Raw genomic sequence first — 10,746 nt, 5'->3', positions numbered from 1 at the left:
AATAATACAACTCGTGGTCATGTAAAGGAAATCCCTGGTTTACCGTGGTGTGGACCTGGCAAATCGTTGAATAAATTTTCCGTGCGTCCATGCATCTCTTGTCTATGAGGGACAAATATGATGCCCCAGCTAGATTATATCCCGAGTTACATATCAACAAATGCTTTTCACAGAATATATGCCTGGATGCCCTAGAATTGATAGGCTTTGGCCTATGTTCCAAGCTACTATCTAACAATTATTATTTCTGCCACTTCGATACACATGAAGCTAAGTGATCCAAGATAATATATACTATGAGAAATCCAACTAGTGTCTCATGGTATATATTACATTGTTGCTGTGTAGGTTCCTCCTATATGGCTTTTAACTCTAGGCAACATTATACATAGCTCCTGGCATGTCACTAGCACAAGCTATATGGGTAGTAGTAAATTGTTTGTTACGTCTAATTAGGTCCCATGAGTAGTTCTCTCAACATGTTTAATTAAGCAGACAAAAAAGAAGCTTGAGATCGACCGTGACGTCGAATTGCAGATATGGTGCTATGGCCCTAGATCTTGAGAAAACAATTCCAACCGCCGCTCAATTTCAGAAAACAATTCCAACCGCTGCTCAATTTCAGAAAACAATTACATTGCTATATCAAACTAAGCAAGAATATAGCATGAATGGAAGTGCTTTCAAAAATGAGAAAAGAACAGATATCATAATGTCACAGGAGATTGGCTTGAACAGATGCATCTTCATCCCCTCCGTCATCCGCTTATACGTACGTACGTATGCGTGTAGTGTACAACAATCAGCTGGAGCACTAAAACCTACGGGAGCACAAATCAATAATGGAGCACAAAGTTGGAACTGATACCGCTGGTCACTAGCGGAAACCCAAGCCAGGTTTTAACTGAATGTGCCCCGAAACATCGCGCGACAGAGCAGATAAGAACAGGCGTATATTTTATTTCGGGACTGGCTTGCCATCATACTCAATCAAACACTAAGCTCACAAGCTCATACTACCACTTTACTACTAACCAAGATGCAAGATTATTTTAGTGCCCTTGTGTCCCTTTGTATATCACCCTGTTATTTCTGGCCGGCCCCACCGCGCCCCCGGCCCTCTCCTACCCTCCCCCCCTCTCCCTGTCAACCTACGTGTATAAATTCCCAGTTCCTTCCCTCCAAGCAGACCACAGGCAGCAGCAGCAGCACTCACCAAGAGATTGCTACAGTCTCACAAAACCACGCAAAAGTTGGCTGTAATCATATATTGATTGATTGTGCTCGTAGAGAAGCTTGAGGGAGAGAGAGAGAGATTGTTTGATTCGACATGGGCGAGGGCGAGGAGAGTAGGAAGGACACGATGGCGATACGGGTCCGGGAGTTCGACATGGAGAGGGACCTGGCGGCGGTGGAGGAGCTGGAGCGCCGGTGCCAGGTCGGCCTCTCGGACGACCAGGCGGACGACGCTGAACACGACGATGGCGGCGCCAAGAAGTGCAGGAGGAGGAGGAAGAAGAAGAGGGGCATGTCGCTCTACGTGGAGCAGATCGGCGACCCGTTCGCCCGGGTGCGCCACTCGCCGGACTATGTCATGCTGGTATGTGCAACAATTACGCCTGCCCCCGCTGCCATTGACACTTGTCTGGCTACACGACACTCCTTTGACAGCGATGTGCAGCAAAATTACAGTATGTGCTAAGGAAGTACACACATCAGGGTGGGTTAACTGACCGTGTGATAATGCTAATATGGTGCTGTAGGTTGCCGAGTACGGCGAGGAAGGAGCTGGGGAGGCGGTGGGCGTGATCAAGGCCTGCGTCCGGACGGTGAGCCGGGGGAAGACGATGACGAAGACGAAGCAGCAGTTCGCCAAGGTGGCCTGCCTCCTCGGCCTCAGGGTCTCCCCGTCCCACAGGTAAACAAAAAAAAATTGTATTTGTACGACATGGCACACCGCGCGCACGTGTGCGTGTGGCTAGCTGCATTTGCACATGCGAGGAGCTACGGTGTGGTGGCTCACTGTACGGGCTGTGTGTACGTGTGCGTGCAGGCGGCTCGGGATCGCGACGGAGCTGGTGAGGCGCGCCGAGGCGTGGTGCGCGGCGAGGGGCGCGGCGCACGCCACCATGGCGACCACGGCGTCCAACGCCGCCTCGCTCGCGCTCTTCGCGGGGCGCTTCGGCTACGCGCCGTTCCGGCGGCCGGTGTTCCTCGGCCACCCGGTGCACCGGCACCGCGCGCGCGTCCCCGGCGCGCACCGCGTGCTGCAGCTGCCGCCGCCGCTCGCGGCCGCGGCCTACGCCGCCCTGCTCTCCCCGGCCGAGTTCGTCCCGGCCGACCTCCCGGCGCTGCTCGCGCACAAGCTCACCCTCGGCACGTACCTCGCCGTCGAGCGCGGCCCGGACCCGTCCCTCCCGCCGTCCTTCGCGCTGCTCAGCGTCTGGGACGCCACGCGCTCCCTCCGCCTCCGCGTCGGCGGCGCCGCGCCGCTCCTCCGCGCGTCCCTCGCCGCGGCGCGCGCGCTCGACCAGCACGCGCCGTGGCTGCGCGTGCCGTCGCTCCCCGACGTGTTCCGCCCGTTCGGCACGTACCTGCTCTACGGCCTCCGCATGTCCGGGCCCGAGGGCCCCGCGCTGCTCCGCTCGCTGTGCCGCCACGCGCACAACGTCGCGCGCAAGAACCCGGCCTGCGCCGTCGTGGCCGCCGATCTCGGCCCCGACGACCCCGCCGCCGCCGCGGTCCCGCACTGGCCTAGCTTCTCGTGCGACGAGGACGTCTGGTGCGTCAAGAAGCTCGGCGTCGCCGCTGACGGTGCCGGCAATGCCGGCGACGATGACGACGACTGGACGACGGCGCCGCCGGCTGACGTCCTGTTCGTGGATCCCCGGGAGTTCTGACGCCGACGTCCTCCCAGAATTAATGTCGTCCGTTTTGATTTCTACCGACGGTGTAGATACATCATACTCTCATAGCTAGAATTGACATTTGTATGGTGCAAATTGATGCAGCATCCCAGGTAGTGCAGTAACCAAAATTAGCCCTGGACACTAAAGAACAATAATATGGTCAGCTTCTGACTCTGTCAACATGAACTTGGTTGTTCATCTGTCTCACAGATAGAAATACTAGTAGATGGCTTCATGTACAATATATTAACTATTTTATAAGCCAAAAGAGAAACTGACACTTTGGTTCCACTGCAGAATAGGAAAAAATGATATTGAGAATCAATTTATGAAACCATTCTTTTAAGGGACATATTTTTTATTATATTCAAACTTTTTTTTTGCCAATCATCTCCTCCTTCATTCATTCATAAGGATCGTAGCATCATTTACTCCCTCCGGTCCTTTTTACTCTGCATATTAGAATTCTCTGAAGTCAAACTTCACAAAGTTTGACCGTATTTATATGAAAAAATATCAACATCTGCCATGCTAAAGTTATACAATATGAAACTTTAAGTCATGACACATCTATTGATATTGATTTCAGATTGTGAAAGTTGGTACGTTCTTCTATAAAGTTGGTCAAACTTTACGGGGCTTGACTTCAATCAAATCTTATATGCGAACTAAAAAGGACCGGAGGGAGATATCACCACCTCCGGGGCAGAGTCCATCCAGAGATTAGGAGGAGAAAATGTAGCTATTCTAGCCAATTCATGAGCTACCTGGTTACTCTCTCTATTACAATGATCATAGACAAAATAAGTCTAGAAACATGAAGTAACAGTCATCAAAGATGGCACTTGCTACTGAAGAAGAATTACCATCTGTCAAAGATGAAACAGCCTCCGCACTGTCCGTGTTGACGTTAATCTTGCTGCATCCACAGTTCGGGCAAGGATTATTCCAAACCTCGTTGTGAAGGAATCGAAGCATATATTGTCATGACGACAACACCCACGAAAGGGGGGGGGGGGGGAGCGAGAATGAAGAACTTCAGGTGATGAGGGTCAAGTGTTACAGATGGAGATTAACAGCAACCTACTAACAATAATTTAGGGTATCTAATCAGAAAACAAGTAGCAATCACCAGATGTCGCTAAGTTATGTAGTGCATATCAATGATAGTATGAACACAACAAAAGAATGGTAATAAGTAATGGTTCCACTGGTTGTATATTCCAGCCAAATCTTCTTTGTTGCACAAGATCAGATATGCTAACATCAAAGCCCAGAAACAGAAGGCTGAGTACAACAATTTGATGGGTCCAGTTTAACTGCCAGTCCACAAAAGAAAGTATCCATTTTGAGACCACATCGTACCTACCCCATAAGGCATAAAAAGGAGCTCAGATATTAATCAATATATAGCAGTTGAATTCGGCCCTGGCCAGAGCGTTTCAGACAATCAAAACAGAAACAACTGAATCTACACAAATGATGAACAAATTAATCATCAGTGGTTTGCACCAGTATCGTTTTGCTCTCCGGAGTCTGGAATGTTTACCGCCCTTCAATAAGAGCACGGCAAAGAAGGAAAACAAGGTAGTAGTTGGAAAGAAAGAAATGTATAGAATGACACATCTGACGCACAAAAAACAATCAGGTGGTTTGGAATATGTTCTATAAATAAAGAATGGAACGCAACCTAGGATAAACTACATGACACATTCAATGGAGCAACTGCTGATGCAACAAAGACAAAACATATGGAAGTCGGAATAGAGGTGCATATAGTTCTTTCCAAGTGCACTAAGAAAACAAACAGATAGTTATTCTTTTGTTAGAAATGAATTGAATTTTTTATGTCACATCTTTGTATATTTTTTCAAAACTACCCAAAGAACATTTTTTGCATTTGTCTTGGTCTAAAGAACTTCCATGGATAAGAGGCTACAAATTAAAGGCAAAAGCATATCTATTGTTGGCTATCATATGCAGATTGAGAATAAATTTTATGACTGTCATGACACCATACCTGAGCCTAATAAAGACTGCAATATGGACAATGATGCGCATAATAAGTCCAATCTGCTTGCATGACACTATGCACCTAATTCTAATATAAACCGCAATTTGGCTAAGGAAAAACAAAATATCAGTCCAATCAGATAGTGAGCCACTCGAGGAAAAAAAAAGATCTTACATAAAAAAGGGGCAGAAAGGGATACACAACAGCAATCCACTTTAGACGCCCTTGTAGGTGCGTAAGGAATGTACCAAAACAATAACTGAAAAGGAAAAATAAATGTCTAATATACATATGCTAGAAGGAATCAAGGAACAAGGAGGGTAAGACCGAAAAGTAGTTAGTGAATGGTAATGTGTAGCTCAACATATTATTTTACACCAACAGGCATAGAGACTATTTTCTGAATGAAAACGTTACCAAGATAGGCATCTGCGTCTTTTGGAAAGCAATAGATTCAAAAGAATAAAGAGGAGCATGCATATTTATTTTAATATATTCTTTAAATGGGTTGTCCAGGAGCACTCGGCGAGTCTCTATTGGTACTCACTCTCCAAATAACTCCCTTCCCCTCGCACCCTATTACATCAGTCTTGCTTCGTTCTGCAGAATGCGGCTAGTGTCAGAAATATATTGGAAGCTATAGATTTTCATTTTCTACCATGTCAGACACTCCAAGAAGGAGCAACGATTAGGTCAATAAAATCATAGTGGAACCCACTGTTGTGATGAATAGGATGATGATATGTGCCCATCAATTTATCTTACTTTATAGAACACATAAAGTATTTCCTCATCATAGCTATCGTGGATGAATGTATGACATGCTTATCTTTGTAATTTGCAACTACGCTGAACTTATTCTACATTACGACCACAACGCTGACACGAGAGTATATCCCCATGAAATTCCTGTCAGTATAGACAAACTACAACAATCAATAGTACGATCACACGTGGCGACGGCTCTTATCGTATATCCTCATCTACAATAACACCCCAAAAAACATGAACATTTCTAATATAAGAATAACTAATCGCAATTTGGAGCAACGAAAATACTTTTTGTGGCCAGTAAGAATCGATTCCCCATTTCACAAACTGATTACACTCTAGAGTAAATGCCTGTGAACTATTTTTATTTAGTACTCCCTCCGTCCCAAAATAAGTGTCTCAACTTTGTACTAACTTTAGTACAAAATTGTACTAAGGTTAAGACACTTATTTTGAAACAGGGGGAGTATTAGGCATTAAAATACGATTGCACAGTCATGCTACAAATGAAAAATGCGTCAAATCTAGTGATCATAGTCCAGCATAGAATTAAACATGTTTAAAGCAAGTGGGATAGTAAATAAGCAGTACATGGGTGGCTGGGTGCTGATACCCAAATTACATAAGGAGCAAGGGGTCAGTACTATAATCCGCTTGATCAAATTAATTAATTAATTATACATTTTCAGCTGCAGAAGAAGAGGAAAACATGGATTCAGCATCTTTGATGTGTGTTTCTGGTTCAAAGTAGAGGCAGCGAAACCAGTGACAAATAATCAGATGACAGAGCTCATATACTTATAAATAGCTTCGTTAGTTACCTACATACCAATAACTTGCTACTCCAATCATGTCAAGTGCATGATTCTAAGCCAAGTACAATGGTAGGACGAAAATAGCATAAGCAAAACTGCTCTCCTTGTGAATATATTCCTAGTTGAAATGAAACTGTATCTAGTGACCACCCCTCAGAGCAAGCACAAGATGGAGCACTGAACCACCTTCAATGTTGTAATCTTTAGCAGTTTTATCGTCAGCAAGTTGCTTTCCAGCATAAATGAGCCTGCAAAAGCAACAGTCAGAGTAAGGATGACGTGCTAGTAAACATTACAGGATTTCAAGTCTAAACTCGGGTTGAAACAGGGCAGTGTTATGACTAGGATAGGATGCCCAACAATATAATTAGTTCGAGAAGAAATTTCCCTCAATTAATGTACAGATGTTCTCAACCATTAAAGTCGGCAAGCTAAAAAAGGTTAACCTAGTCCTGTTTTGAAGATTATTAGTATCAGAGAAAGGACTGCTTCGAAGTCAGGTTTAGTTGAATATACTCATAGAGTCATAGGCCCAAAAGCATAGCAAGATCAAATGATAACAGACTGAAGAAATAATCCACGTTACCAAGATTTTAGGGATGCTAATAACTGCTATATTTTTTTATCATGGCAAGGGAAAAATTGACACAAAGGCATGCTCACTCTTTGCACGGATTTGTTGGGACTCCGATTCTAAGGCACATAGATCTAGCTCCATCAAACCATATTAAGTACCCTGAGACTCACGCACGGTCCAGGGTCGTCCGGGGCGAAGAGGAGGCAAGCAGGCAGGGTGGAAGTGGCCGACGCGTGCGCGCGCGCGGGACACACACCCACATTCTCCTGGCACGGTGGGGAAGAAGACTCCCCTGCCCCTGGTGGGCTAGGCTGGCCAGGTGGGCTGCGCAGGTGAGCACTCTCTCTGTGACTGCTTTTCCTATTTTGTTTCTGTTCTCTATTTTTCTTTTCTATGCTGATTTAGTCCTGGCACTAAATCATTTTTGTAAATTCTGAAAATAATTGTGCGCATCAACTGAGATATTCCAGAGGCCCTCAAACAATTTCAGAATTATTGGAGCTATAATTTATATATATATATATGTGTGCGTGTGTGTGTGTGTGTGTGTGTAATAACTCCAATTCAAATAATTGTTGAGTTAATTCAAAGCCCACTTATGCCATGGAAAAATGTGCATCATCAATGGTTGAGGTTTTCACCTTTTGTAGGGCATTTTGGGTTCATTGAAAATTATTTAAAGTTGAACCTATTTGAATTAATTTGGTGCTAGGGTTTGATCATCCCCACTTCAAATGTATTTGGAATTTAAACATGATGCAAGCAAGGAGAGCTAGCCTATGTGACAGGATTTAAGAGGGTAACTGAAGTATGACACAAAGCAATTGCTACTAGGTAAGTCGAGGAGCTAAAGACCAAGCAACCACTAATAATGCATAAACACCAAGTTCAAGGCATAAGAAGCATACCTCTGCTGAACAGGGGGGATGCCCTCTTTTTCCTCGACGCGCTCCTTGATCCTATCAATTGTGTCGGTAGGCTCGATGTCGATCTCGATCTCCTTACCAGTGAGTGTCTTCACCTTGATCATAGTCCCACCCCTGAGCCTCAGGACCAAATGAAGTGTTGACTCTTTTTGAATGTTGTAGTCAGCTAATGTCCGTCCATCTTCCAGCTGCTTTCCAGCAAAAATTAACCTTTGCTGGTCTGGCGGGATGCCTTCCTTGTCCTGCATCAATGATAAATCTACCTAAGTAAGCGATCAATATTCTCGGTACAAATCTAAACATGAATAGGCCAACAATTCCACCGAGTATTACTACGCAGTCTGCTCACTGGATAGAGTTTTGGAAATTGCTACAGAGGCCAGAACTACGAGGGGCGCAGGTCAAAGGGGCAAGACTACTGCTGCAGGTGGTAGCTGACATTTTCAGTAGGAGAAGATGCTGGGCGCCAATGGTCCTCAGAAATCAGAATTGCTGGATGATTGCAGGAAACAGGAACTTTTGGAGTCATGGTAGACGTTATGTGGTGGTTTTGGTCGCAAGTGATCGTTCTGCAGGCAGTGGCTGTAGCTGTAATTTGTTTTCTATTTTGTGATGTGTTGTCGGCTGTGCAACCTGTTATAGGATCCTGGTGGTTCTGCTGGTTAGATGTTTTTGCTGTAAGGAGGTCGTTTGTGGACCTGGGTTGTGACGCTGGGGCTTGTGCTTCAGCGGACACCACGTGAATGCTTGTGTTATCAGTTTTCAGAAAATGAAAATTTGGGGGAAACCCCTTAATTCTCGAAAAAAAATTGTCCAACAATGTCTCTTATAACTATAATCAGGGAAGAAACTGTTCATACAATAACATACACCCTCTATCCACTAATGTAAGGCGTTTTGGCAGTCCAAACCAAAACGCCTTACATTAGTGAACAGAGGTACCTTATAAGTGTTGATGCCACGCAGAACTAAAACTATGAGGAAACTGCAAGTAGATGGGCAATACGCGCAGAACTCGGTAGGGGACTGAAACGGATACAGGGCCATCGTCTCGTCTCGCGCGGGACGACGCGCGCGAGCCCGCGAGACGGGGAAAAGAAGGGGAGGACTGACCTGGATCTTGGCCTTGACATTGTCGACGGTGTCGCTGCTCTCCACCTCGAGCGTGATCGTCTTCCCCTGTCAGCGTCTTCACGAAGATCTGCATCTCCTCCCAGTCCCCTCTCCCTCCGCCTCCGAGGTTTTTCGGCTCTCTCCCTCCGCGGCGGCCGGTGTGTGAGAGGAAAAGCGGAGGGAAGGGTAGGGAAGGGCCGAAGTGGACGGGATACACAGAACTGGGCTGTTAACTATTCAGCCCATGAGGAGTAGCAGCCCACGTAGAGATTGTTCGGCAGTTTTTTTTTTGGAGACCTTTGAGAGCGCGGCGACTATTAGGTCTTTTTTGGTTCATAGGATAGGAATTTTATAGGAATATGAAAAGCATAGGAAGTGAGATGACATGCATGTCAATTCCTATAGAGAAAGAGATGTCATTTGGTGTATAGGATAAGATTTTTTCATTGAATCTAGGCTAATATTTTTTTTCCTCCAAAATGTGAAGGATTGATTCCTATCGTACATAGGAATAGGAATCCATTCCTACAAACCAAAAGGCTTCAAAGAAATTTTTTCTTTGCAAATCCTATCCTATAGAATTTTTACAAAAATTCTACAAAGCAAAAGGGGCCTATAATTGGTTCCCCTCAAAATTAGTATAATTGGTTTGATGCTAAAAATTGGCATGCCAAATTTTGGCAAGTGCCAAATATTGACTAGAGATTGGTTGCTTGCTAATCTTCATTGTCAATCTCACAAAAAATTGCCAAATATTGGCAACTTTTGATTTTGACAAATGTTGACTTGCCAAATATTGACAATATCAAATGTTGGTAGCAAATCAATTATGCTCTATATCTCGCTTTCAGAGAGACAGTAGGATGTCTCGCTCAAGGGCTACAGCAGTTAGGCCGGCCCATTATGCGCACTATATCTATATCTTCTATACCTACTATTAAAGGAAATAGGTATTCTTGGTTTGGTTTAGTTCTTTACGTTTGATTTACACACGTTAAGCGATCTGGGCCAGTTACTTGTATGTTGATGGGCCTTTTATGGGCTTTCATAGAGAGACCACGAAAAATAATTGGGTCAAAATAAATCAACATTGTGGGAATTGAACACAAGACCTCCTATCTATCTCTTAAATGTAACAATCAAAGACTTATGCACCTTTCATATTTACTAATCCCAATTCACTCTAAATATACGAGTGGCAGTCATCATGTTTATTTTTTTTGCGAGAAAAGGAGTTGATATTAAAACGGCCAAATTACTGAAAGGTCCATGCAGAAAAGGAAATTACAACCAAGCCCCTCTACAACCGGACTACGCATGCGCCGTGGACGAGCCGGTGACGCGTCGTTCGCTGCTGCTCGCTGACGCCTTGGATCGAAGCAGCCCCAGGCGAAACGGGAAGTCTCCAATCAACGGTCCCTGAGGACCTACACCCATGGCCGTCGTCGTCGTCGCACCGCTCAACATCGCCTTCCTTCTCCAGATCTTCAACCGCCGGAATCGCCATCCCTCGATCTCCGGCACGGGGGAACCGTGCATGGCCTTTCCACCGAGCAGCGAGCACGAAGAAATGAGCTGGTCCACCGCGGAGCTCCACTGTAACGCCCCGAGACCGATGTGC

The 10,746-nt window shown here is 45.3% G+C and overlaps 1 protein-coding gene and 1 pseudogene across 2 annotated transcripts; one reads left to right on the top strand and one right to left on the bottom strand.

Moving 5' to 3' along the window:
* The first annotated feature begins 1,198 nt into the window (after positions 1-1,198).
* On the top strand, positions 1,199-3,077 carry LOC125515287 (acetyl transferase GW6a). Its single transcript, XM_048680732.2, has 3 exons — positions 1,199-1,600; positions 1,764-1,918; positions 2,054-3,077. The coding sequence occupies exons 1-3, from the start codon at positions 1,331-1,333 to the stop codon at positions 2,898-2,900; spliced, it is 1,272 nt and encodes a 423-aa protein (XP_048536689.1). The 5' UTR covers positions 1,199-1,330; the 3' UTR covers positions 2,901-3,077.
* Positions 3,078-6,384: 3,307 nt separating this feature from the next.
* Positions 6,385-9,219, bottom strand: LOC125515539 (ubiquitin-NEDD8-like protein RUB1; annotated as a pseudogene). Its single transcript, XR_015609360.1, has 3 exons — positions 9,126-9,219; positions 7,995-8,254; positions 6,385-6,757 (listed from the first exon to the last, which is right to left on the bottom strand). The product of XR_015609360.1 is annotated as a ubiquitin-NEDD8-like protein RUB1 (transcript).
* Positions 9,220-10,746: the final 1,527 nt, after the last annotated feature.

The sequence above is a fragment of the Triticum urartu genome, chromosome 6A (genome assembly GCF_056163025.1).
Source record: "Triticum urartu cultivar PI428250 chromosome 6A, HENAU_Tu73, whole genome shotgun sequence".
Taxonomy (NCBI): domain Eukaryota; kingdom Viridiplantae; phylum Streptophyta; class Magnoliopsida; order Poales; family Poaceae; genus Triticum; species Triticum urartu.
This window is presented reverse-complemented; position numbering and strand designations above follow the sequence as displayed.